General features: G+C 38.5%; 1 protein-coding gene across 1 annotated transcript; it reads right to left on the reverse strand.

Moving 5' to 3' along the window:
• Window positions 1–1,760: 1,760 nt before the first annotated feature.
• LOC311176677 (calcium-activated chloride channel regulator 1-like) lies at window positions 1,761–27,517 on the reverse strand (the record flags this gene model as incomplete). The annotated part of the gene is given in 15 exon segments (XM_084242328.1): window positions 1,761–1,902; window positions 1,904–2,144; window positions 2,936–3,175; window positions 4,533–4,703; window positions 6,694–6,955; window positions 7,507–7,722; window positions 9,631–9,737; window positions 10,751–10,925; window positions 14,157–14,384; window positions 14,956–15,174; window positions 17,637–17,814; window positions 19,515–19,620; window positions 22,041–22,188; window positions 22,344–22,484; window positions 27,356–27,517. Coding segments are annotated over 15 exon segments (2,736 nt in total).
• Between the last annotated feature and the right edge of the window lie 242 nt (window positions 27,518–27,759).

Here is a 27,759-nt window from a genome sequence, read left to right on the forward strand (position 1 = left end):
CATAGCAATTGGGACATAATGTGAGCACTTGAAAAATATCTGTTGAATGGATGAATGAATGACATAAGCACACATAGAACATACTTTAAGATTTTAAAGAACAGTGTGATAAGTAGATAAGATAATTGAAGGCATCATCAGGGAAGATTTGAAGTGACACATAGGGCTAAACTGAGGTGATAATTGACTTCATAGAAAGAGGCAATCAAATGAGAGATGAGAGATAATGTTGAAGTTATAAAGTCAGCTCAATTGGGTATTAAGTATACAATTCAGAGGATGATGTGACAAGAATAAGATTCTGGATTTTAAGATTTCATAGGTGGTGCTATTCTAGGTCATTGCTGTGTCAAAATTGTGGCGTTGGATGTATTAGGTCAAACCATGTGGAATTGCCAATATTCTCCCATTTGTTATTTACAAAAGCCACTTTGATGATTTAACCCAACAATTTGCTGAAGTTTAGTAGATATAGGTTGAATAGCAAGGAATTTTGAGGGTGAGATATTGATTGACTCATCCAAATAGACTCTGAGACCAGACTGATTTGTGGAGGGAGGAGTCTTATGACTCAGGTTGATGTCTTTGGTAAAATGGGTAGATGACAGTGCAGAGAAGGAATGAAGTGTGGCATGAATCAGTGGCACAGGGTGGAGAATTTAAAAAATAAAACACAAGACCATAGAAGTAATGCCCTAGCTTGGAAATTACAAATGGGAACTTTAAGAATACTCTTCCCACCAACCCTGGCACTTGGGTAACTGGAGAAAGAGCAACCTCTTTTACGGGAGAGGACACCTTCCAATAAAAGTTCAAGCTCAGACAAATGAAGGAATCTGTGATTGGTACTTGATGGGGTCTGCCATACTGCTAAATCAATTTGTTTCCTTTTTTTCCTTCTCCCTCTTTCATTTTTCATGCCCATAGTCACTCCTAACTTTACTCAGTCTTCATGTGCTCTTCAGAGTCTCCTGTCTCAAACATAGCTCTGGTTATATCTGCCACCTGATTTTAAAAAATTACCAAATGTTCTTTATTACCTGCATGTATAAGGCCAAATCTTATTCATCTTTTTATAGTAAAGACCTAATATTTGCCTGGAAAATAGTAGGCAGTTGATGAATGTTGAATGAACTAAATTGCACTATATGAGATAATGCATATAAAGCATTAAAAGAGCATGTGGTACAAAATACACAATGAATGTTTATTTCTCAATTATTTTCCCTTCACACCTGGCCTGAACCTGCCTTTCACACCTCATCTCCCATTACTATAGTGTTAAACATTTCCAGCTCTTAAGAATTTATGAATATGCCTTCACATGCTATCATTTCTTCCAACAACACAATCTCTTCCTTAGGTGTATTACCTTTGCCCAAATCTAAAGAAAGAAATCATCCTAGCAATGCTGATCCAAATCTCTATACCTAGCCATGTCTTGTATACCTCAATAATTTGAGCTGGTTGAGCATTCCTGACATTTTCATATGTAATTACATATGAAAACTTGCAAAGTTCCTTAAAATTAATTAAAACATGCCTCCATTTTTTGATGTAAGCACCCCTTCTTTCTAGTATTCAGAATCATTAATGAATTACTGAGTGATAATTAAGCTTTTGGAGTTGAATGGATAGATCTTACACATACACATCCAGTTGTTCAGCATTTTATTTCATTACATTGTCCCCTATAAGAAGTCTAAAATATATTTTAGAAAATCTTATAATCCAAAAAAAGGATGAGTGATTTATTTATCTCAGCCTAAGGATACTGATGGCTGTAATTTTCCTAACCACTTCCACATAACCTTTAAAATGTGAATGCCAGGAATGGTGCTGTTGATGTGAGTATCAGGAATAGGGAGAGAAGATGTCTCTGCTGTTACACTTTGATTGGGGAGCAAAGAGAGACACTCGTGCAATGTTGGATATTGCTGACTTCAGGTTGACATCATCAACAGCCTGAATAGCAATGAAGAACTCCATGTCACTTTGAGGCAGCTTTTTTGGTTTAAACATAAAGACTTCCTTGGAGTTGGCTTCCTTTGGGATGAGGCGAGTAGTATCCACATGATATGCATCATTGAACTCGTTTCTGAGCACATCAATATTTGCACATATTCCAATGATATACTTGGAAACTAAAAAAAAAAAAGATATGACTTGTAATTCTCAGGTTTTAAATTAAATTCTGAAGAACTTTTAAAATGTTTTAGAAACTATATTCCCATCTCATAAATTTTCTATGAATAAGTGGAATGGCCAGTCCACAGTTACAAGTATTAGTACCCTTTTTACATTCCCATTTGTGTATCTCAACAGAGTGACAAATGCAAAATTGAATCAGGCACAACTTAAAGCCTTGGTCAGTATTTCTGGGCATGGCACCTGGCCAAGAGAGGAGGTTGTTTAATTCCTGCTTACTATTTTATTTATAAAGGGGTTTTATATACAAGTGTTTCTCAAACTTTAGTGAATCACTCAGGGACCTTAAAAGGCAGGTTCTGGTTTAGTAGATCTAGGGTGGAGCTTGAGGTTCTACATTCTTTATAAGCATTCATATGACACCCATCCTGCAGTCTGTGCTTTGCACTTTGAAAGGTGAAAGCAGTAGAACCTGTGGTTGCTTCCAAAGTTCTGTTTCATAGATATCGATGCTCTATTCCGAATTTTCTCCAGAGGTCATTACTGAAAATGGGGTTTAATAAAGAGCAGTTTGGCAAACTGCTCTTACATCTAAATAGGCCATTTTTTTTCAGATTCTAAACCTCTCACACTGAAAACAACTTTGCCCTTTCATGTCCGCAGGCATTCAAGAGCCTTCCTGCTTTCTGCTCTCCAAGTACATGACAACAGTCCCGCCTTCCTTACCCACTTCTGCACCTCTACTTGGCTGCCAAACTTTGCAGGGTTCACTCCTTGTTCAATTTACCTTTTCCATTATCATAATCATCCCCAGGAGCCGTCCAAGTCAATCTAATGAAACCGTTCGCTTGGAGTTTCGCTTCCAGGTCAATAATTTTAGAAGGTGGGAAGACATCACGTAAGGGACGCTTTGGGACGTTGGAGATCACAAATGAGCCTCCATTGCTTACTCTGCTGAAACATACTTTTATGGGTCGCTGATCAACATTGTTAATTGCAGGTCTCCGTGGATTCCATCTTATTTTGCCTGCATTACATTATATTACAATACATGGTAAGCAACACCATTAAATTACAATACATTCTTTTGTTGTCAGGTTACCCTCCTCATGCTCTCTCCTTCCCCATATTTTCTCCCACACATAGAATTCATGTTAACTATTTGGAATAAAAATACCAAAGCAGGTTGTATCAAAGGGAAAAATATTAAAAAGAAATCAAGTAATCTCTTAGATATTTCCTGGATACTTAGTGGAATCACTTTCAGAATTATTTTTACATTTGTCCTGATATTTTCTTTTCCTATCTTTTTACCTATGCTGATATTACCCTTCTACAAGGTCAGTTTAAATACTACTTCTGTTTTCATCTTCTCAAATTGCCTTACGAAATCTCTGCCACCTAGAAAATGTTGGTTTATTATTTTTCCTTTTTATCTGGTTATCAATCATTTGGGCCTTCAAGAATTATCTTGATTATTTATCCCATGCATTTTCTTTCTTTCTCCACATTTGTGTTTTAGTAGGTTGCGGTTTTACATGAAATGTTTTGTTAGGAGCTCTAAAATTTTATGCTTTTGATTTTCTCAATAAATGCATAGGAACCTAGTTCAGATAGAAATCCCAATTTTCCCTACATTCTTGTTGAAAGGTTATATAAAAGCAACCTGGGATTCAAAAAAAACACACTGTCCTACTCGATCAGAGGGTTCTCTCTCTTTTCAATAAATTTAGTCTACAATGCCCTATTACGGCATTACTCAGAATTTACTTTCTCATAAACTCTACTTCTTTGGTACTTAAAACTTTTATCTGTAAAGACAGATTGTTCTTCATATGTGGTTCTCATTAATCTGGTCTTGGGGGTTAGTATTTGAGTCACCAATAGAGACCATGCCTCTTGTTATAGAGAAAGGTATAGAGGAAGGACATGATTTCCCAATACCAAGCTACATGCTATCGCTATTAGTTTTGGAGATCAATAACCTCATTAGCCTTCTTCCCATAATTCAAAAAAGAAGGACAAATGAAAATAAAATAAGCTGAAATATGTGAAAAAGTTTTGGAAACAATGGTGTCTTTTAAAGCACCTTTCCCTATGATCACCTAGGGGACAGGGGATGTTATCTCATTATCATGATTTTGGGGGGCTCTTCTGATATCTGGTGGGTAGGAGCCAGAAATGGCACTAAAACCCCTTCACAGCAAAGAATTATCTTTGCACACAAAACCCCTTCACAGCAAAGAATTATCTGACCCCAAATGTCAATAATGCCAAGGTCAATAATGCCTGATTTAATCCAGCATCATTCTTCCCGCAGGCTTAAGGGTTTCCTCTGGTTCCCAACTAAGCCTTTTACTTAATCCAGGTGTGTTGGTACTTACCATTCTTAATCTGCCCGGGTGGGTACATGCCTCTATTCTGCAGGTGTATTTTGTTTTGTTTGACTGTGTTTCTTCCTCCATTGACTCTCACTTTCACATTGAACCTACCATTTTCTTCATAAGCTGTAAAATATCTTGAGTAGATACCATCATCCTTAGTAGTATCAGCACCTTGACAGGGAAATGAAGGCTTTATTGGATATCCTAAAGGTAACTGGACATTTTATGTTTCCAACTTATATGTAGGTTAAAAATTTCCAAAGCATAGATGTATTATCACCAAAAGAATTTACGGATTTGACTATGTTAAGAATGAGGTCTAGGGCCTCCCTCGTGGTGCAAGGGGTTAAGCACCACACTATGAAGCAATCCAAAGCCTCTGCAGAACGCATTCAATCCCCGGCCAGCCAGGGAGAAACCCACATGGCACAACAGACCTCTCCTGTCTTGCCCACTGCTCCCCTCAGCAGTGTGTCTCACTTAGTCTGCCTGTTCTGTTCCCCACTGACCCCCCCCCAACATCTCTGGCCTGTGCCTCAGCTCTTGTATGCATAAATAAATAAATTTTTTTTAAAAAAATAATGAGGTCTACTGTTTTTTTTTTTTTTTAGATTTATTTATTTACTTATTTATACAAGCACTGGGTACAGTCAGAAGCGCGGGAGGGTGAGAGAATTCACCAGAGCCAGAGCAGGGACCAGAACAGGCAGATGAACCAAAATACACTGCTGAGGGGAGCAGCGGGCGGCAGGAGAGGTCTGCGTGCCATGTGGGACCCTCGCCCAGTGGCGGGGATCAAACTGGTGCTGCAGAGGCTGCAGGCAGCTTCGCAACCCAGTGCTCAACCGCTGCGCCACCGGGGAGGCCCGAGGTCTACTGTTTTAACCTATGTCTGTTTGTGTATGTTATTTCCTATGTGTGCATCTTGTCTTCCCGACTTGTCTTTCTTTTTAAAATCAGATATCATGGCATGTGTCTCTATTATACTTACCGGAACATAAGAGATACTCAACAAGTATCTCTTGAACTGAACTGAATTGAATTGCAATATGTACCTGGGAGAGAAAAATGTCATATGATTGTGTTTTTTTTTTTTTTTTCCCCCGCAAGTGGCTGGGGATCGAACTGGCGCTGCAGAGGTGACAGGCAGCCTCGCAACCCAGTGCTCAACCACTGCGCCACCAGGGGAAGCCCTGTCATATGATTGTTTTTAAAAATTTGTCATTTTTTCTCCCAGGGTACATTTAGATAGGAAGTTATAGAATTTGTTATAATTCAGTTACTTGCATCACAATAAGCCATCAAGTTCATTCTAAAAAAACATATAGAATGCTCTTTCTCTGTTAGAGATCTTAAATGGGCAACATTTTCACAGTGGGAGCTAGATAATATGAAGTCTTGTGAATACAGGAGTTACATAGAATTATGCTTAATCTCTGCTGCTTTTCAAAATTCAGTTGTCAATTGTTTACATAACTATAGGATTACTTTATATCTCAGTAAGTGACATGTTTCACTCACTCTCCACCAAAGCTCTATTGTAACTGTTCTATCCCCTTTTCTCCCCAATACCTTACTCCTTCCCCTCTATTCCCTCCGGTAAATAGTATATTATTCACAGAGTATAAGAATTATGATTGCTACGCTTTGGTAGTTTGTTTTCTTTGGCTATTTATATTCCAAAAATGAACAATATCATAGAAATGTCTGTTGCTTTCTAAATGTAAAAGCCTAAGTTTCTTCATCTGTAATGTAGGCATAATAACATCTCAAAAGTTTATGGTAAAGATAAAAATGAAGGGATAAATATATGTGTATATATTATATCCATAGAAAATCTTCATACAAAATACCTAACATGAAATACCTACTACTTGCCCTCCTTCCCATTTTGGGGAGTGTAAAATACCCTCTGACAACTTCCTACAATCTATTAACCTATTGAGCTTGAGCCATTAATGAGTTTGGAACTTTGCAGAAGCTGGAGGTTGGCCATTATTAATGATCTGACTTTCTGAAACATAGGAATTTATGGCAAACAGAGGAATCTCCCAACCAAACTCCCAGTGTTGGACTCTTTGCTTCTAACTCTTCTCACTATGCCATGCCCTCCTGCTGTTCCCTGGCTGCTTTTAGAAAAGAAAGGTAGTTGGGTGGTTACCTGCTCCATTGTCCAGTAATTCCAAGGTAACTAGTTTTCCACTATTGGATTCTATCAGGGCTGTGACCCTGGCCTTAAGAATTGGCGTGTCCCCATGGTAAACCTTTGCATAAACTACCATAGGGTTCGGGTATTTGCATGTGACCTTGTTCACTTTAGATGTCACTGTAAGTGGAGGCAAAGTAACACTTGATGCACGAGAGGTGACAGTCAAAGTCAGAGTCTGGAAGCTTGCTCGTAGACTATATTTCCAAAGGCCGGCCTGATCAAAACAAATGGAGACATTTCCAAGTAATAATTGTAGGTGTCATACACCTTACTTCAATGCCACCTAGAGGAAGAGCCTATCTAATACAAGCAAATGCAAGTATATCTAAGATTCTTTGTAACTCTGTCAGCCAAGGAAATTTTTGCTATTTGGACTAAGTACATGCTTCTTAATATCAAGAAAACCCTCGTTGGAGAAAATGAGGTCTGAAATTATGTCCATATCATTATTCTGGTTTCTCAAGATCAGGATCAAATTGATGGGTTCTTGGGGTAGACAAAATCATTTCCATGACCCTGAAGCTTTAAGGATCATCTTGATACTATATGATTTGAAGGCTTTCCCTTTAGCACCTGGAGAAAACACCACCAATTTCCTTTCTCTTAACCTGCTAGCATATGAGTGATTTCCATTGGATGAAGAATTTTTCTTGTGCTCTTTCATTAAGTACTGACTCTCAGCAACCACGCACATTTAAAGCTATAATTATTCTGTCAACATTTTTTTTTATCAAATTGTCAGAAGAAAAAAGGTTGACTCCCTACCTTGGCAGTGCCTGGGATTTGGAGGAAGGCTGATTTTGTTCTTTTGTCCACCCAAATTCCTTCTGGTATCTTTCCACTGGGGTCCCAGAGAAGGATTCGGGGAACGTCTGTTGTCCAGGTGAAAGCAAACAAAGTTTCCTTTCCCACAGTCTTGTCTATAACCAACGTGCCATTCATCCACTGAGCATTCTTAAAAATTAAGCCCTTACTCTCAAGCTGTTTGGAGAAAACAACTTCTTATTTTCTGGAGAATATAGCATCCATTATACAACCTTTTCAGTTCTGCCCCCAACTCCCACTTGCCTTATTAAAAAACTCTCAGTGATGCCTGAGTCTTTGATTCGGTATTTAGGATCTATTACAATCCAATTCTAAATTTTCTATCTGTATATGCTACCTTTCATAATATTTATTCTTATACACAAGCCAGACTACTTCCCCAAGGGATGTTCATGAATCCCCAAGTCTGTGGCTTTAACATACTCTCTTCTTTTCCTGTAAGTTGGTATGTTCATCTCCATTTGTCTAAGCCTTTTTCATCCTTCAAAATTCACTTCAACGGTTACTTTCTGATCAGCTGATAATAATCTCTTGCTCCTAGGAATTCCCATAAAATCTCATTCTCACATTGTGTTTTGCTTTGTATTTACTGGCGTATATGGCTCATTTCATTAATTAGACTATAAACCCTTGAGGGGACTGACTGAAACTTATTTTCACCCATACATGGATTGCAAATAACCAAATAACCAATGTAAACTCTGTAAAGATAAACAAAGCAAGTCCATGGCTAAGGATGACTTGTTGTTTAGGGATGAATGAAGGCACTTTGGAGCAGGGATTGAGGTGGAAAAGAGTTAACAAGCCTTTTGTAAAAGTGTGATTTGGGGAATTTTCTTAATTATTTATTGTCCTTAAATTGATAATTTATTAGAGGATAGGGTGACATATTCTTATTCTTGGAGTCAGAATTTCTAGATATCTAAGATCATAAGTAAACTATGGTCTTAGACATTGAACTGTCTATTTGGAGGTAGGACTCACAGATCTGATTGTTATAGCAGATGGGTAAATCAGTTCTGCTCATTTCTCTATCTCCTTACTAGGCTACTAAAATACAAAAATAATGGGCAGAAACTACTTGATTATGCTTTCATCAATTTAATTATTTTTCTTAGACACATCCCTCCCATTTCTAAACCAGGCTTTTGAATTTAATTTTTTTAATCTTGGATAGAATAGCCCAAATGAGTATAATTTTGACTTCTTTGGTTGAATAAATGCTATGTTGGCAGACTAGAAAGCCTATTTTTAAATATCTGTCAGTATTTGCCTTTAACATTATATTTTTCCTTTACCTTTATCCAAAGTTTCACATTAAAAGTTTTAATTCACCCAGTTGGATGTTGATTATTCACTCATGCTAGTTTAAACATTCATGTGAATTTTTAAATAATTTTGCAATGAGTAGAGAAGAATGCTTTATGATACATTTGTTCTTTTTCAAAAGTTCCAAGATTTTTGAAAGAAATTTTGGTTTTCTTGAAATTTTAGAATAAGAAAGGTCTGTAGAAGTTTTCTGTTTTATATCTGACTGAGAAACTGAGGCTCACAGAGCGAAGTTCTTTGTCCATGGTTACAGTTAATGGCAGACTAGAACTAGGATTCAGTTGTTGAATTGACACTATTTGCCTAATACAAAGCATTTTCCAGCCATTACATGAAAATCTTGGCAAATATTGGGTACTTGAGGTAATGAGAAAAGTAATCTCTGAAGATTCATCCCAGAAAATTTGTAGTGAGATGATCTACTCCAAAGATCATTCTGAGCCAATTATGTTGTTACCAGTACTTATTAACAGATGTTTAAAAATAAATCTTGGATCCATTAGGTTTTATGTTGCTAGATTCTATGAGGAAATCACTTAGCATCCTTTTCAAACAAACACAAATTGCCTTATCTACATGAGTAGTGCTGCATTTTGTGAATAATGTTTAATATCAGGTTGAAACTTCTATTTTTAACTTGAATTCACTACTGGAAAAATGTATACCTTGAAATTGTTAACCATTAAACTCTTCTTTTGGCTATCCTTATTTACAAACAAGAGAAAGAACTCTGACCTGGATGGAATGTTGGGAGAAATCTCCACTGCTTGATGAAAAGGCCTCAAAAGCATCCATGAGGCCATTGTTTTGAACCTGATCTGTAGCATAGGTCTGTAAACCTCCTAAAATGCAATTATATTATCAAAAGTTATTTTCTAGAAATAATTATTTTAGCTATTGCAACCTTTTGGCTATTACTAGATAGCATAATATACAAAATAAACATGCTGTTGTGCTATTGAAGTATTAATGTATCAACATCAAATAGGTATCCAGATTAACTCAGAAGTTGGAAGGAATTTTGTAAACCTATTAAAAAACTTCAGCAATGTTATTCAGTTGACCAATTTCTGCAAATTAGCTGACAGACCAAATTTAATGTCATAAAAATTCATGTTATGAAGGTCATATAATTACATATGAGAGAATCCATTAAACCAAATTACTGACCCTAAGTTTAAAAAGAAAGTATGCCCACCTACTCTGCTAAAGAAGTCAGGGACACATGGGGTCTATTTTAACCATCTGTCTGTATATGGGAGCTAGAGGTACAATACATTAATGTTCTATGGAGAAAATGCTTTATTCTTTACATTCTCAGAGTAACCTTCTGTGTGGTTCCAGCCAGCCATTTGTCTTTCCTCTGCTATTCCTTGTTAAAATCCCAACTCAGATATCATCTTCTGTACCCTTCTTCACCAGGTAGTTAAAGCTTCTCTTCTTTATGTTTCATTGTACTTTTTATTGCTAATAAAGCACTCTTGCCATGGTATTGTATAGCCAGTGGCTTGTCAATTATCCCCTAAGATGTCTTGACCAGCTGCCAACTGGAAGTGTTTCCTGATTAACATCAGATTTCTCCTAGTCATTATAAAGTGTCTGGGAAGAGAGTTCCCAAGTCCTCATACGGGTGCTGTGCTGGTCTCATCTTTTCCATACTGCACTATTCCTAAAACCAAAGTCATAAAATAATAGATGAGTCAGTTCTAATGGTCATTTGAGAGTAAGTCCAGCTAGTTGCCCAATAAGATTACCATTAACTATCCTTACTCCACCCTGATCTTATTCTCCAGTTTACTGGAAATAAGTGCAGTGGAAGAGGTCAGAGGTTATGACTCAGCAAGACATCCTTTACCTGTCATTTTAGACAGCTTCTCCAGGTCTTTCTCTGCAGTGTATTCCAAGGCAATTATGTGGATGATGGTTCCGCTTGCTTTCACTTCATCAAAGCACTCAGATAAGGTGCTGTCCTCCCCATCAGTCAGTAGCACAATCTCAGCTCCATCTGTTGGGCACCTCTTCTTAATCATCTAAGGACATAATTCAGTGTATGAATTATCTGACTCAGGGCAGACAAGTTGTTTAAGGAAACTTCATTTTTTAGGAATAGAGTAGAGAAATTCCAGAAGGGTCAAATAAAAATGTTTGGGAAGGGCCAAACAATACTTGTCTGGAAATGATACAAATTTAAAGCAGCAACATTCATAGAACTTGACAGTGGTGTTTTCTCTTGGCTCACCGAGCAGAGCGTTCTATAAGGTGGGACTAGGGTATTTTCATGATGGGCAGCACCGGGAAGCAGCAAAAGCAACTTTTTAGTTTCCTTCTCATGATTTCTCTCCTTGACAGACTTTCCGAGGTTCCCATATGCCTTTAGAAGCCACCCTCACTCCATGGGTTTTCTATTTGAGGGATATTAGACCCAAGACAGGTTTTAGTTTGTATGATATTCACCAGTCTGACCAGACAAGCTGTTTATGGCTGGCACTGATTCTGGTGGTCAGTTATTAGCAATTTTAATATCCCGTCTGGTTAAAGCAAAATCTTTGCTCCTATTCATCCCCAGTTCCTGGGGGAGCAATGACACCTATGTCTCAGCTAGTCCTGGAAGACAAAACTTTTAGTTTTTACATGGTTTACAGAAAACACTCCTTCTTGCCAATGTTGGATAAGATTGCAATAGAAGGAAAAATAGATTTTAAAAATAGGAAGAGAAACACAAGGGTCGACACTCCCCCTAAAAGAGTGGGAAGAGAGACCCAGCAGTAAGAGAAATAAGCAACAAGCCTAAGTAACTCCTCTCTCTGGACCAGACTCTCAGAAAAGGAAGGCATCTTAAGTTGGTTGAAATGAAATCAGAGATGTCTCCCACTCTATTTGAACTGAGAAGGGGCTACCACAGAAGGGAAACAAGTAGAACTCTGACAGCACTTATGTGAAGTAGCCAAGAGCCCAGGAACCTGTCAACTATAGCCATGACCCAATCTGACTAAGCTGCAGTGCCTGAGAAAGGTCTCAGTTTGCATTTCCTTGTCCCAATCCTTGTTTTCTGTTAAGTGTCATGGAAAACATGCACAGTTCCTGTATATCCTATAGGGGAGATAGAAGGCAGCTGTCTTGAGAAGATATATTGTCATAACCTGAGAGATAAACAGCCTATCCAGAGATTAGCTGGGGGATCCGAGGGTGTTTAGTGTCTCGTTTCAATAGAGCAGTAGGGAAACTGAGTTACCTAGGGAAGACCACTAGGCCCTGATTAAGCAAAGAACAAACAAAACCCAGTAATCATACCCCAGCAGACACTGCTAGAAGACCAGGACAGTCCTGCCCAGGCTCCTGCAGCTGAGATTATTGGGAACCTTGAGGACAATGTAGGATCCAAGAGCCTTTACTTCGTTGCCCTGAAGTTCCTACAACTCCACATCTGGAGTCTATTGGACAGAAGAAGTGTTCTAATTGCAATTCTAGCCCTCATTCTCTCTAACACATCTGAGTAGGTCTTTTTTGACCACCAAGCCATCTGGCATTTGTCATCTCCCATAAGATTTTACATATCAAGAGTGCAGAATGAGAAGTCAGTGATTTCATTATTTTTTTTTTTCTCATTTGCTTCTGTAATCAAAGATTGGGTGAGTGGCAGGGTAGAGAACAGGGACATACACAGGCATCTGAAGAAGGACTTGGCAACTGACTGTGTACAAAATAGAACCCATTTTAGGAACTGGACTTCAAGAAGGAATAGAAAGGCTAGAGAGACAAAGAACATTTGAGGAAATGCTTGAGTCCAGAGTCCACATCAAACAGCGTGAGCTGAAATGAAATGTTCCTGATGCTACTTGGGAATCTGGGCCAGCCCCGTGGACATGTCATATATACAACAAGCAGGCAGAGGGCAGACTTTCCCAACACTGCAGAGATTCTAAGCCCTAACACAAATGCTCTTCCCACCCTCCTATTCTTTGTTTCATGGGACTAAATAGCCTCTGAATAAACACAGAGCACTGTATTCTATATTGGGGGTAATTAAGCATCAGGTGTTTAATTAGCACAATCAAGTAATTCAATTTAATAAGAAAACTTCCTACATAAAAAATATTGTGCCAGCAGCCTGGAAAGTAAAAAGACAAATCCTATCCCTCAAGAAGTTTTTTTGCTCAAATGAAGCATATGATTAAGAGGCATCTCTCCTGCCCTCCTGTGACAATACAAGTGCTTCTCATTTTCTCCTCTTAATGAACCTGTCTTTTTAAAACGCAAAAAAAGAAAAGACAGCAGAGCCTATAAGTCATATGATAAATTCTCTTAAAAGCCACAGGATTCCAAAAGAGATTTTATAGAGTTAAATGGATCAGGAACACTGTCAAGAAGTAGGTGGTGTCTGTAGTGGACCTTTAAAGAATGTGTGTGATTCAAGGTACCAAGGGAGGAAGAGAAGAAAGTGCTCTGAGGGAAGAGCTGGGCTGGCAAAGTGTGAATTTCTGACAGGTGATCCAATTTGCTTAAACATAGGAAACCTCAAAGAGAGGATGTAAGCCTGGAAAGGTAGGGGATACGTTATGAAAGAACTTAAATATTAGAAAATGTTATCCTTAATTTTGTTGAAAATGGGGAGACATTGATATCTGAGTTGAAGGATGAAATGAGTGGGTGATCAGATGAGCTGTTTGGATAACCCCCCCAATATAATCATAATTACAGTACATAATGTTAACAGTAAACCATTTGTCCAAAAGGAGGTCCTATATGCCCAGACATTTGGAATATTTAGCTACCTTAAAGTTTAGCCAGAACTCAGAACTCATTTGTTTTTCCTCATAGAAGAGATACTCTCTTATATCCCTATGTAACTTTACTTCATAGCACTTGTTAGTTTATGAATTATACTTATTTCTGTGACTGTGGTTAATCTGTCTCCAGTAAGATCACAAGTTCTGTGATAGGAGGTGAGGTGTCTGCTTGGTTTTCATGGTATTCTTAATGCCTAGTACAGTGCCTAGCATGTAGAAGGCATATCATGAATATTTTGAATGCAGACATGCACACAGAAAAGCATGAATGCAATATATACAGCAAAGTACAAAAAATGAATGAATTAGCTAGCAATAGTAACGCAAATAGTATTTGCATTAGTTAAATCACTGTTCTGCCCTTGGGTCTACATCAGCTAGACAGTAAGCATGTATGAAAACACTGGAAAGACAAATTTCTTAGAAAACATCAATTGAAACAATGGCAAACTCCAGTAGGGGAACTTGTCTCACAGTGAATGCTGATCGAAGCCCAGCGCAGATGGACGTTCTTCCTGAGGCCACGCTGGGTAAGGTTCTGGTGAGCTTGATTCTATCATTACAATTGCTTATCTTTATGAGTTCACTTCTTACATAGGCAGCACTGTCAAATGTCACAATCCCAACCCAGGACCCTAATTCAACGGTGTGCAACAGGAAAAGTTTGCCTGCTTGATTCATTCGTTGAAGTCGGTGACCATTCTGAATGGAGAAGCAGAAGAAAAACAGTCAGATTGGGTTGAGGTGGGCAGACTGATAACAGAACAGGCTGGAGGAAATTTGGAAGTGGCTGCTTTCAACATCATGTAAATGATAAGCTTACTCAAGTCATATTCATCTATGGGGGGATATTTCTACTTTAGTAACATCTTTGGGTAGAATTTCAACACCCAAAAAGATTAAGCCAGATTAGGCTATCACTAGTTCAGTACTTTAGTACTAGTTCTGTAGACATAATATATATATATATATATATATATATATATATATATATATGTAGTGTCAGTGAAGCAAAAGATACATTACTAAGTCTGTTCAGTTTATCAGCTACTTGTCTGTAAGTTGAAAGTTAATTTAAATTGGCATATGATACACTTGATTCTAAATTGTTGTTGAGTACAGTTGACATAGCCACTTCCTGTGGCAATGACTTTTTTTTTTTCTATAATTGTTTTAACTGTTAGGATTGGGTTTATTTGCAGCCAGTTCCAATCTGTTCATATCATACAAATGTGAGACCAGCATCTTGAAGACCAAGAATCATTGAACATACGTTCATGCTTCCAGACTTATCAACAACCAAGACCACAGTTCTGTGTCCTCTCTGCAGCAATGAAAAGGAGGGCTTGGGTGGCTTTGTTCTCATAGGTTTGCTTCTTTTAAAGTCTTCAGAATCTTGGATCACTTCCCATGCACTTCGGAGATTGCATTTTTGGTTTTGCAGGTTTGGGGCGTATCTATTGTGGTTTTTGTGTGTACAGAAGTGAACTGCCTGAAATTATCAATAAAATTATATAGAGAACAGTAAGCGAATGTTAAAAATATTTAATGATTTGATTAAAATATTTTGTTATTTTATTTATTTTTTAAGATTTATTTATGCATACAAGAGCTTGGGTGTAGGCCAGAGGAGCAGGGAGATGAGAGGATTCACCAGAGACAGAGTAGGGAGCAGATCAGACAGGCTGAAATACACTGCTGAGGAGAGCAGCGGGTGAGACAGGAGAGGTCTGTGCCATGTGTCACCTCCCTGGGCGGGGATCAAATCTGTGCTGCAGTGGCTGCTAATAGCTTTATAGTGCTGAGACTTAACCCCTTGCACCACCAGGGAGGACCCCTGATTAAAAAAATATTAATCAGAGAAGTCTGATTCTCTGCCTGAGAAGTCTTTCTCCTTACTCTTGTCTTAAAACTCCTTGGTGGCTTATCATTGTTCACATATTGCAATCAGATTACTTCATATAGCAAACAGTAACAGACTCCATGACTTGGACTTTTGTTTCACTCTCCATCATTATTCTGGCTATGTTTTCCAAATCTCTAATTCCCAACTGTATCCTCACACTTGACAGACTATTTTATATCTCTGTGCCTTTGCTCATGCTTCCCACTCTGTCAAAGAGTTCCTCTTCCTCTGACTTTTGCATTTTGAACTCTACTTTATGTTTCAGCCAAAGATCACTTTCAAACTGTTTTCTTCTTTCTTCTCCCATACCACCCCCTCTCAACCCCCCTCCAGAATTTCCACACAACTCTGAGGTCTCAAGTACCCTGTAGAAACTTCAGTAAGATGCCTTTAACACTGTAGTGTACTTATTGGGCTGTCAATCCATATGAAACTTGTCTCATTAAATTTTACTTCCTTAAAATTTAATGTGTGAGGCAATGAAAGCTCAGTAGAAGTAGTTTTTAAAATAATCTTAACCAATCTACACCTCAGTTATTTTATCTACAAAATGGCAACTGTTATTATGCAAGGATTACATGAGAACATATGCAATAGGCCCAGTACTAATGCAGCCTATAGATGATGGATTGTCACCCTTATTTATATCCCTAATATTTGGAAGATTTAAAAGGAGACTCAGTATACAAAGACAGTATAACATAGTTCCTCCTTTTAGTGACTTTACAGTACCAGCATTCAATTAAAAATCTAAAATAACAGATTTAGCAATTTAGAAAGTAATCACTATAAAACTCTTTCCTTATTTGCATTTTTAGGTTATGTTAGTAATTTTTCCATATTATCAGTATCGCAACTATTCAGCATAGGAACCTGAAAAACTTTTGTGTGAACCCTAGGCAGAAGTTCCAAAACTTGACCGTGTGTCCAATTTAACTTCATGGTTAATTTAAGACTTATAATTTGTGCCCCATTTTAGAAGTGTCTGAAAAAGTGTGGGTATGGACTTCAAAGCCATACAGACTAAGGAGGTACTGGTGAACCATGGGACATCACTGTTTAAAAATTTGTGACTCATTGTTATTAACAGACTTTTGCAAGTTACTGTACCCCCAATCCCAAAAGGAAATATAATTTTATGCAAGAAACTAGAAGAGGGGGCCTCCCTGGTGGCGCAAGGGGTTGAGCGCAGTGCTGGGAAGCTGTCCACAACCTCTGCAGCATGAGTGCAATCGCTGGCCAGGGAGCAACCCACATGGCGTGTCAGGCCTCTCCTGATTTGCCTGCTGCTCCCCTCAGCAGTGTACTTTGGTCTATCTGCCTGTTCTGTTCCCCACTCTGTCTCTGGTGGATCCTCTCACCTCCCACACCTCTGGCCTATACCCCAGTTCCTGTAATTATAAATAAATAAATCTTTAAAAAAAGAAACTGGAAGAGGAGATTCCCATTAAAGTCAGTTAATCTTAATTTTTGCAAATTTGCAGATATGCTAGCATTAATATGGATAATCAGTCAAGTTCATTTTATGACTTGACCATTGAAAAAATTACTGAGAAAATATTTTAAAGGTATTTAAAGATATTAAAACTATGTATAAACTTCCTAAGGACACCAACATTATTATAAAGAGAAAATTTCTGTAGCAACCAAAAGTAAATATGTAAGCTGAAAAGAGCTCCCTGGGAGTTAAATAAAAGACTACTATCCATGTCCTCATTAATAATAATAATAATGTTTGTTACTCCTGGGGAAAGGTCTTTCTTTAACTAAGAACTTTTGCACTTGTCTGCCTTTATTTTTGAAATGATTCTAAGCACTTTAACTAAAAGCAAGTGAGAGGAATATAATGGAGAATCAAGAATGGACCTCATGGAGGCATAGGGTTATTATAGGACTTTATCCTGACCTTGTTCTCCCACATTGCTTGTCCTGCTGAGGATCAGCTGCTCACCGATGATTTCCTAAAACTGGACCCTCTCTTGCAGCTTCTGGGATTAAAAACCTCACCAAATTCATAAGTATCAAGAAGAAAAGAACAGGATACTTACAGAGTCAATAGTCTGTAAATACGTAATGGAACCCTGCGCCACCTGGAGTTCCTCGGGTATAAACTCACAGTTTTTCTCATACAGTCTTGTTAGTTTGTCAACTTTGCATTGTTTTGCAATACAGTTGCTCCCCTTGCACTCCATCACTCCAGTTCTACCAGTAATCCCTTCAGGGCATCTGAAAATACATTAAAGTTGGATGTTTAGGTCATGTGATCATTTCAAAGAGTTAGACTGTGGTCAGTTTCTGGCAGATGGCCTTGTTTATGGTTTCTTCTCATAATCCAAGAAACAAATACATCCCATAATAGCAAAATCATTAAAGTATTAGAGTCATTTATGTTGTTGTTTTCTAGAAAGTATCTAAGGGGCTTCCAAAATAGTAACAGAAATAGTATCAGAATTTCTGTCTACGCAGCAAGAAAGCTAAGTGGCTGTGGCTAATGTAAGAATTAGTAAGATTGGGCCTCCCCGGTGGCGCAGCGGTTGAGCGCTGGGTTGCGAAACTGCCCGCAGCCTCTGCAGGGCTGGTTGGATCCCCGGCAGCCTCTGCAGGGCTGGTTGGATCCCCGGCTGCTCCCCAGCCACCGGAGGAGGGTCCCACATGGCGCACAGACCTCTACTGCCCCCCGCTGCTCCCCTCAGCAGTGTACTTCGGTCCTTCTGCCTGTTCTGCTCCCCGCTCTGGCTCTGGTGAATTCTCTCACCCTCCCGCGCTTCTGACTGTACCCAGTGCTTGTATAAATAAATAAATAAATCTTAAAAAAAAAAAAAAAGAAAAAGAATTAGTAAGATTAAAAATCCCAGGACACCTCCTAATCTCATCCTGTCACTCCCAGACAGTCTGAAGTTCTCTTTTATTTCTCTCAAAAGCCTTCCTGATGATTCCTGTTGCCGTTTTTCCTGTTTAGTTTATATTATAAAGATTTTTGTGTGGTTCTTGAATGTTCATAGGTCCTTTAGGTTTTTCTTTATATAGTATGTTTATGAGTTTTATTGCTATTATAAATGGAATGAGTCCCCCTCCAACATATCTTAGTTTTTAGCATATAAACATTACATGGACACTGTCAAAAATCTGGAAAATAACTAAAAAAGTATAAAGTACAGAAATAAATTCCTTAATTTTTAATTCCTTGATTTATTATTTTTTAATTTTGGAAAGCTGTATCTGTAAATTCTTTTTCATGCCATCTGTCAGATTTTAGTACCTGAATTATGTGAGCTCCTTAAAATAAATTGGAAAGTTTCTTATGTTTTATGTTTCTACATATAAACTGTAAAGTACTTCATATTCACTGAAACTGTTAGTTGCAAGAGCTACCCCATAAAATCACAACAGGCAAAGGCACTTTCCAAGTATTCAGTTTGCCTTCTAATGACATGGGTTATTTCAGGTTGGAAGACATTTTCTGTTTTATTTTAATATTTGGATCATTTTTCAGGTAAATTCCACAAACCCCCCAGTCTCACTCATCCTGACCAAGTCCACAAAGATAGCCTTCTCTCATGATATTGAAGAGCCTCATTAGTTTTGTTTATGTCACTGAATCTGATTCAGAATGATGGAGTCAATGAAAACCTGTAGGTTTTTTTTATAGACAGACGTGTGCGTGCATATACGCAAAAGCCCACGCATGCACACACACACACACACACACGAGGCAAATGATTTATAGCTGCATAGTAGCTAATCCAACTAATTAAGGCACTCAACTGAGGCACTCAAAACTACACAGAAATGGTAGTTTTGTGGGAATCTGAAAATGAAGGCATTAATCGAGAATAAAAAAAGACAAAATTTTAAAGTAATCAATTCAAGAAAATTTGGTTGCAATTTAAAGTAGTTTGGGAAAAGTTGGATCAAGATATACTTACACTACTGGTTTGATTTTTCCTTGGGATAAGTAGAATTTCTGTTCATTGTTATACTCATTGAACACTCCCCATCGTAGTTGAGCCCATTCACGGACCAATGCCCTTCCTGTGAGAAAATAATTTAAACAGCTGATTACAATAGGAATGTCAAAATTACCTCCTCAGGCTGGGAGAAAGTAATTCTTCTGAATCTTGTTATGTTTTGGTATGAATTTACTGTGTTATGAACATGTTCTGTTAATTTTCTTAAGTTTTGGTTTCCTTAAAAAGAAAAATTTAATATGACAAGTGTGCATTTCTGTAAAATATAAGTACATGTTTTGTCTCAGTAGATGCTTATTAGGCACCTAGTAAGTGCCAGGCAGTTACTCCTACCAGGTGAACCACTGTACTGTCCCCACATAGCTCATTGACCAGTGGATGACAGGCACAAGTAGAGCTCTAAAATCTCTATCAGTGCCAATATATTGGTGGAGGGAAGAGCAGGCTGCTATGGGAGCCAGAGGCATCCATAAGATTATTAGGGCAGCATCTGTAATAGGTCCTTTTCCCTCATGGCTCTTATCTGGTCAAACCTCAAGGCCTGCCTACTCTGCTTCTGCCTTTTTGCTTTGACATATTCTCATCTTTACTTACTCCTGAATTACTACAATAGCCGCCCACCTGGCCTCCATGCCTCTAGTCTTCAAGACTCCCTAATAGTACTCAGGTTTAAGTCCAACCTCTTGGGCCTATCCCTCTGCAACCGTATTTCTTGCTATTCTTTACTCACTTTCAAAACTCTAAATTCGAAATCAATTCCTGAGCTTCGTTTTTACTTTCTAGATCTACACCATACTCTTGCTCATCTCTGGTCTTTTTACATGTTTTTCTTCTGCTTGAAATGCTCTCTGCCTGTCCCTGCCTGGTAATTTATACTGTTCTTTCAAAACCAAGCTCATATGAGCCCAGACGTCTGGGTTATATGCTAAGCTAGTACAAGTTCCCCTCCTTTGTGCTTTCACTGTTTTCCAGTATGGCGCTTGTCATACTCTATTATCTCACATACTGGGCCCTTATCTCCATGAGAATAGGCACCGTGATTTCTTTCTCTCTCTCTCTCTCTGTCTCTCTCTCCTTAGATTTCTTTCTAAGATTTCTATTCATTTATTTATGCATACAAGAACAGGAGTGTAGGCCAGAGATGCAGGGAATGAGTAGAACAGGTGTATCTACAGAAATACACTGCTGAGGGGTGCGGCAGGCAAAACAGGAGAGGTCTGCTGCACATGTGGGTTAGTTCCCTGGCCAGGGACTGAACTCAGGCCACAATGGTTGGTAATATCTTTATAGCGCTAAGACTTTAACCCCAGTGGCATCAGGGAGGCCCAGCACAATGATTCTTAACTGTCATCTCTTCACATTGAGTCTAGAACTTAATAAACACTCTGAGAGTATTTGTTAAACTTGGATGATTCTTAGTGATATATGTACAGTTCAGATTTTCTGCGATTTAATTCCAGAAATTTTGGAAGCTAGCTGAGTGGAGAGTTAGCTGAATGTTTGCATGCCAAAGAAGCCTAAATATCTCACATTAAGGATTTTGACTATTTCATAGGTGCTGGGGAACAACTGATGGTCTCTTAAAGGCAGGGGAAGATTGTGAGGGCACAGATGTGAAGGCACAGTACAGAAAGGAGAAATTATAAAGGAATGATATTATATGTGGTGATCAAGGTAGCTGGAGTGGGCAGTGCAATGGTATGGGACAGTTAGGTAAATCTATTCAACTCATTTATTGAGCCATACATTGGGAATTTTTCTATTCCTGTTATGGGTGTCAGACAGAGTTTTATAAAAGAATCTCAAAGAGGTATATTTGTTTGACATCCCTTTCTGATAAGGTCTGTAAGTGACCTAATGTGTTTGGGAGTGGAGCGTGGAGGCACCATCATCCTGTCATTTGTTAGTCTGTTCCTCTGCCTTTCCTATTTAAATGAAGAAAATTGAGCTGGCGTTCATCTTTTCAAGACAGTAGAGAAACTTTCGTTAACCCAATTAGTTAGCACTAATCACATTTGATTATACTTGGAAAGTACATCTTATTTACACACTCCAATTGCTTGTTTATTTTATTATTTTCACCAAACATTGCTCCATATAACACATAGAAATGAAAAGAGTATATTTGGTGAGAGCATATTGGACTTTTTCTTTACTCACAGGCCTTTGAAAACTGGAATGCAAGGATCATCTATCTAGTACTCCAATTGCAGTCCATGGTTGAGAGCTTGTTTAAAATACAGATTTTTGAGTCCCACCCCAACACCTACTGAATCAGGATCTGCATTTTAATTTTGAAGAAATTTATTTTATAACTGAGAAATGTACTATGCTGGGTCCCTGTTTTAAGTTAAAAACATGCTGTAACCGTTTATTTGGCTTATATTATCTTAATTGAGAATGATAATGCTAGTGTTGATCTATTTTAAATGTATGCTTAAATCAATTATGAGAAACAGAAGGATACTTCATCTCTCACCATACCTTGTGGTCCATATTCATTCAACTTCTTTCCCTTTAGGAAGTCAGCAGTTAAACGAATCCTTTCACCCCTTTCGCCACAGTTTCCCATCTGCTCAGTATAAGGCTCGTCATTATTTGGACTGTTAGGTTGAGAGACTAGAATATCAGCCTGAAATTTGAGAAAAAGTTTTTAATCACTACAAATTTTCCACAATTCACACTGGAGTATTTTGAAATAATATCATTCCATTGTAAAATATTTTGGTGAAAAAATCTGAATCACAGAAGAAAATCAAATTTGAAAAAAGAACTTGATATTCTCACATTCTTATAGGTCTCAAGTTTTGGTCTCATATACTCAGGTTTTTTCCTCCATGTTTCAGGGATCAAAATGGCAACATTTTTGAAGTAAAATCTTCTCTCTGTAGCTTCAAACAGATAGGGAGAAGCCTGCTTCACCATGGTCTGGAAAACATAAAATATACCAGAACAAGCACAATTATAACACAAAAATAGATGGCATTGCCAATCATTCAAATTTACACCTGTATTTCAAAAAACTGGTAACATATCAAAATGGAAAGAAAGATGTAACTATATCTTTCATTAATATTAACTAACTTTTTGAGCACTTAACATATGCTCTGTGTCATAGTGTACTGCTTGCCAATGCAGACTCCTCATGAAGACACTAAATCTGCCTTTACCGCTTATGCCAGGACACCAGGCAGTTTCCTTGAGCCTATCTGAGTCTCAGTTTCCCCATTTACAAAATGGACAGGATTATAGTTCATGATGTGATGATTGATGGAAATCAAGAAAGCCCGTGGAACCATGTTTGCTAAGCACAATGCTTATGAAATTACTTAGCTATTACTTTCATTTGTTCCTTTGAGGATCGTTAAATCTTTAAGGAAGAAATCGAGAATTAGAATGTGTAAGTTTCAAAGTCTATGAAATAGTACTGTGGGAAAAACCTCAAATTAAATGATTATAGTTTCAATAACTGTTGACTTCTGAGACAATTTGGAGGTTAGCTAAATGTTATGAAAATATTTATTTTTATTTGTTCATAAGCCTGTGCTGACATAAGGAAGTGTAATAATTACATAATTTCTCTTTGAATTATATTTACCTTTCTCTAAAATGAAAGAGCTGTAGTGTTAAGTTATAAATACTTCTGCGGATATTTTGAAATATATCATGACAAGAGAGTATGGAGGGTGTCATAAGATATTATAGAAAGGAATTTTAGGTCTATTTGAACTGAAAAACCACCGAACAATATAAAATCAGGAGTAGACAGAGGAAAGATGAGGACTCAAGACTGGGTCCTGGGGGTTCCCCAGTATTTATAAGTGGTAATAGGAGCTGGCAAAGGAGAATCAGAAAGAATAGCTGGTGCTGGAAAGGAAGTCAGATGGCATGTGGTGAGTGTTTCAGAAGGAGAAAGTGATCATTGGTGACAAGTGCGGCTGAGAAATCAAATAAGAGGAGAGCTATGGGTATGGCAAATGGGTGAGCCATTTCAGTGGTGTGGACACAGTTCCATATAAGTGAATCCAGGGGAGTAAGAGGTGAGGGAGCAGAGATAGTAGATACAGATAACAGGTCAAGAAGTTTTCATGTAAATTAAAGCAGAATGGAGAAATAGTTAAAGGAGGAATTCAGAGCAAGGGAGTTTTGTTTGTTTAATAGGAACTATTATAAATGTATATGTTAATGGAAAAAAATCTGATCATACAAGAGGAAAAAAAGGGATTATTAGGGATCATTGCAGGAAGAAAGTACTCACTGGAGCAGACCAGAGTGACTAGACTCCTGTGCTTAGTGGGGTTGGCTCTATGATCATCATTATGTCGGGGGTAGGAGGGCGAGAAGCAGTAGTTGAATATTGACATAGGGGTGGATCTTTCTCTGCCACTTTCTAACAGGATAAACTTGGGGAGTTTATTTTATCTCCTGGTGTTGGTTACCTCCTTTCCTGATAATAACGGTTGCCTTGCTAGTTTGAAAAACTTCCTGTAATGGTTTGCATGTCTGTCCTTTCAAAACGCCACATTTTTAACATTAGGAGAATTTAACATTATATTGTTTAAAAAATTAAACACTGAGCTAAGATCACCAAAAAGCTGCAAAACAAGATTTCCCATGGTAGAGTACTATATTACTATTTGACTTGTAAACGTGTCAAATATTCAGTGTGCCCCAGGAAGTAGAGCAGATAAAATGCTCTTGCTTTCCATGTTGTAATAGAAACATTGATAAGCGATCTTTGTTTGACTTCTGATCCAGAAGATTTTCCAAGAGGTGACCTCATTTCCACATAGACATCTAAACGTTTGAGATTGGAGAAAGTCAAGAATGACAGTTTATAAGATGGATTAGTAATTCCTTATGGACAAGGATAGTGTATTTTTTACCTGACATAAAACAGATGCGCCATAAATATTTGCTGGATGAATGAACTAATGAATGGATGAATGAATGAAGTGGTTATGATGAGTGACAAGCTATAGGAATGCCAAGACAGCATGTGTTGGTTTCCATGCATTGTGGAAATCCGAATTATTCCCATTGTGTATCTTTCGTGTGTGTGCGTTTGTGTGTGTGTATATTAGAGATAGACAACTTCTCCCTGCCTTTCACTCTCTTATCTTAGGAAGCCTGCCCCTACTTGCCTGCTTCTCTATTAATAATATTGATCAGTGTAGGTCCAGTGACTAGAACTGCTTCAGTACAATCTGCTGGTCCTATGGGGGAGAAATATTGGGAACTGTCCAGAAGCCTGAAGCAAGTATTTCAGAGCTGATCTCAGCTTCCACAAAGGCGCTGGGGGAGTCTTCTCCCAGATAGTAGAAAGCAAGGGATGGTGGGGAAAAGTGGCAAAGCCCAGCATGTGGTCTCTTAACTGTGCAGATCTGGAATATCAGATAGGGAGGAACTCATTTTTCACTACCTACTCAGCTTGTGATCCTGAGCACACTGTTACGCTTCCAAGTGTTGCTGTTATGGAGAAGGGAATGTGGAAACCATTTCTCTCACAGCCAACTCATTTAAAGCTCATATCAGAAAGCTAATTTAATAATTGTTATGAGAAGTACGTTTCTCAGGAGGAATCCCCTTCCTCTCCCCCCACAACCCCCGTGACTCCCTACCCACCACCCCGACCCCCGACCTCAGTACTGCCAAGATAGTGAGGTGAAAGCACTTTCAAAGCTGTAAAGCACCATATAAATACGAACTACCATTGTCTTTGGAGGAAAAAACATCGGTGTTCTCCTTCTGGCATGGTACTGAGCCCCACAACTGTCTAGCCAGAGACAATCATAATGGCTGCATTTTTCTCCCTCGCTTTACTTGTAATTCCAAGTAGTTACTTTATTTATGCTGCTACCATTTCTAAGTTTAGAGGCAATCAAAAACTCACTCAAGTTTTCTGATTGTTGAGAGACTTCAAAAGCTGTGAATTTCCCTTTCTCCATTGGCAGTAACATCTGATAGTCTTCTCATTAAATGACCTGGATTCCATTCTCCCTTCAACTGCTGCAGTTTTCCAAACTGCTGCAGTTTTCCTCTTGGTGGTAAAGATGATTCTTTACCCTTCATCTTTCTAGATTTGTTTCTGCTCAAAGCAAGGAAACTTTGGAAGTACCTTGCACTATTAACTTCTGAATTCATGCTCAGGAACTTTGCTCAAAAATAAGCTTCAGGGCCTCCCTGGTGGCGCAGCGGTTGAGCGCTGGGTTGCAAAGCTGCCCGCAGCCTCTGCAGCGCCGGTTCGATCCCCGGCTGCTCCCCGGCCACCGGAGGAGGGTCCCGCATGGCGCGCAGACCTCTCCTGCCGCCCGCTGCTCCCCTCAGCAGTGTACTTCAGTCCTTCTGCCTCTTCTGCTCCCCGCTCTGGCTCTGGTGGGTTCTCTCACCCTCCCGCGCTTCTATCTGTACCCAGTGCTTGTATAAATAAATAAATAAAAATAAATCTTAAAAAAAAAATAAGCTTCAGTCCTTTTGGCTTGGTCAAAAAGGTTAAATCCTTTTTATCTACAAGGACTAAAGAGGGGGCCACTGAATGATTACTATGTCTACCACTTACGGATTTCTTGCTGTATAACAGGAACAATGCAACCATTTTAAAAGTTTTTTAAATCTTTGAGATGATTTTTTTTAAAGATTTATTTATTTATTTATACAAGCACTGGGTACAGTCAGATGCGCAGGAGGGTGAGAGAATTCACCAGAGTCAGTGCGGAGAGCAGAGCAGGCAGACTGACAAAGTACACTGCTAAGGGGAGCAGCGGGCGGCAGGAGAGGTCTGCGCGCCATGTGGGACCCTCACCCGGTGGCCAGGGATCTAACCGGTGCTGCTGGCTGGGGATCGAACCGGTGCTGCAGAGGCTGCGGGCAGTTTCGCAACCCAGCGCTCAACCGCTGTGCCACCGGGGAGGCCCTGAGATGATTTTAGATAATGAATCCATGCAAAAATTGTGCAGAGTTCCCATATGCTCTTCACCCAGCATTGTTAAATTTGATCTTATGAGGAAAGAATTTATAATTATCCCCACAATTCAGAACAGTGCTTTTACTCATTACTCACTAATGCCTCTGAATATCCCACATCCAGATTCCAAGGTGGTCTTTTATAAGGCCTTTCCTCTTATTCTTAGTTATTAGCTTTTGAACATGCTCTCATTCTATTCTCTCCACCTTATAACAATTAGTCACTTCTGCCTACAATAGGAAGAGTCTTCCCCAATTTTTCCTTTCCCTACAGAAGAAACAGCAAGTGATATGAGGCCACCAAGCAGCCCTGAGATGATCCCTTGTATTAGGGCAAGGAAAATCTAGGGTTTCCTCCCTTTGAAAGGGTCCAAGTTCTCTTAAATCAGAGATTTGTAGCCTGGGTTCCTAAGCAGGATCACAGAGAAGGGGCTCTCAACTAGAACATAAGGAAATTCTGATATGTTAATGGTAAAGTCAAGCAAAGGAATTATGCTCTGTACACTTCATAGTATCTGCCAAATGTAACTGGCTCTGCCTTAGTGCAGAACTAAATAATTCTCAATGAAATAATCCACAATCAATAAATGTTGCTGTTATTTATTACATGCCAATAATGTATCAAACTCAGAGTAATGTGCATTTATCTCATCCCTTACAAGAATCCTAATGATTAAGTGCTATTATTTCCATTTTACAATAGAAGATACTGAGAACTTGAGACTCAGACACTTGCTAGTGTCATGCATCTGGAGTTAGAGAACTCGTAGGTTCTATCACAACTTTATGCTTTCTTTTTTTAAATAAAGTATGGATAATTATCATTTTGAACTTACCTGTATGTGGTGAATGAGTTTTTCATCTTCTGGCACTTTAGGGTCAATTGCAATGACAATGCCTTCATAGCCATTATTAATCAACTTAACCAGCGAACTGGTTAAGGCCCCTTCCAGAAAGTGAAGAACCAAGATGAAAACTGAAATCTTAAACGACCTCATTGCTGTACATCTCCTTTTCATTTCTCTCTCTGGAAAATCTTGGTTTAGAAGCATCTTTCTTTACCTTATATATATATATATATATATGAATATCTGATACACCTTTTTATAAGTTATCACAGCAGTTTATCATAGGACAATAACCCTTTGACCCAAATTGCTTTTGTCACCAATATGAGGAACAGTAACTATAGCCAAGCTCAAATCCTGTGTACTTTCAAACATTTTATATTGGAAGACTC

Source organism: Talpa europaea (assembly GCF_964194135.1).
Source record: "Talpa europaea genome assembly, chromosome: 9".
Classification (NCBI taxonomy): Eukaryota; Metazoa; Chordata; class Mammalia; order Eulipotyphla; family Talpidae; genus Talpa; species Talpa europaea.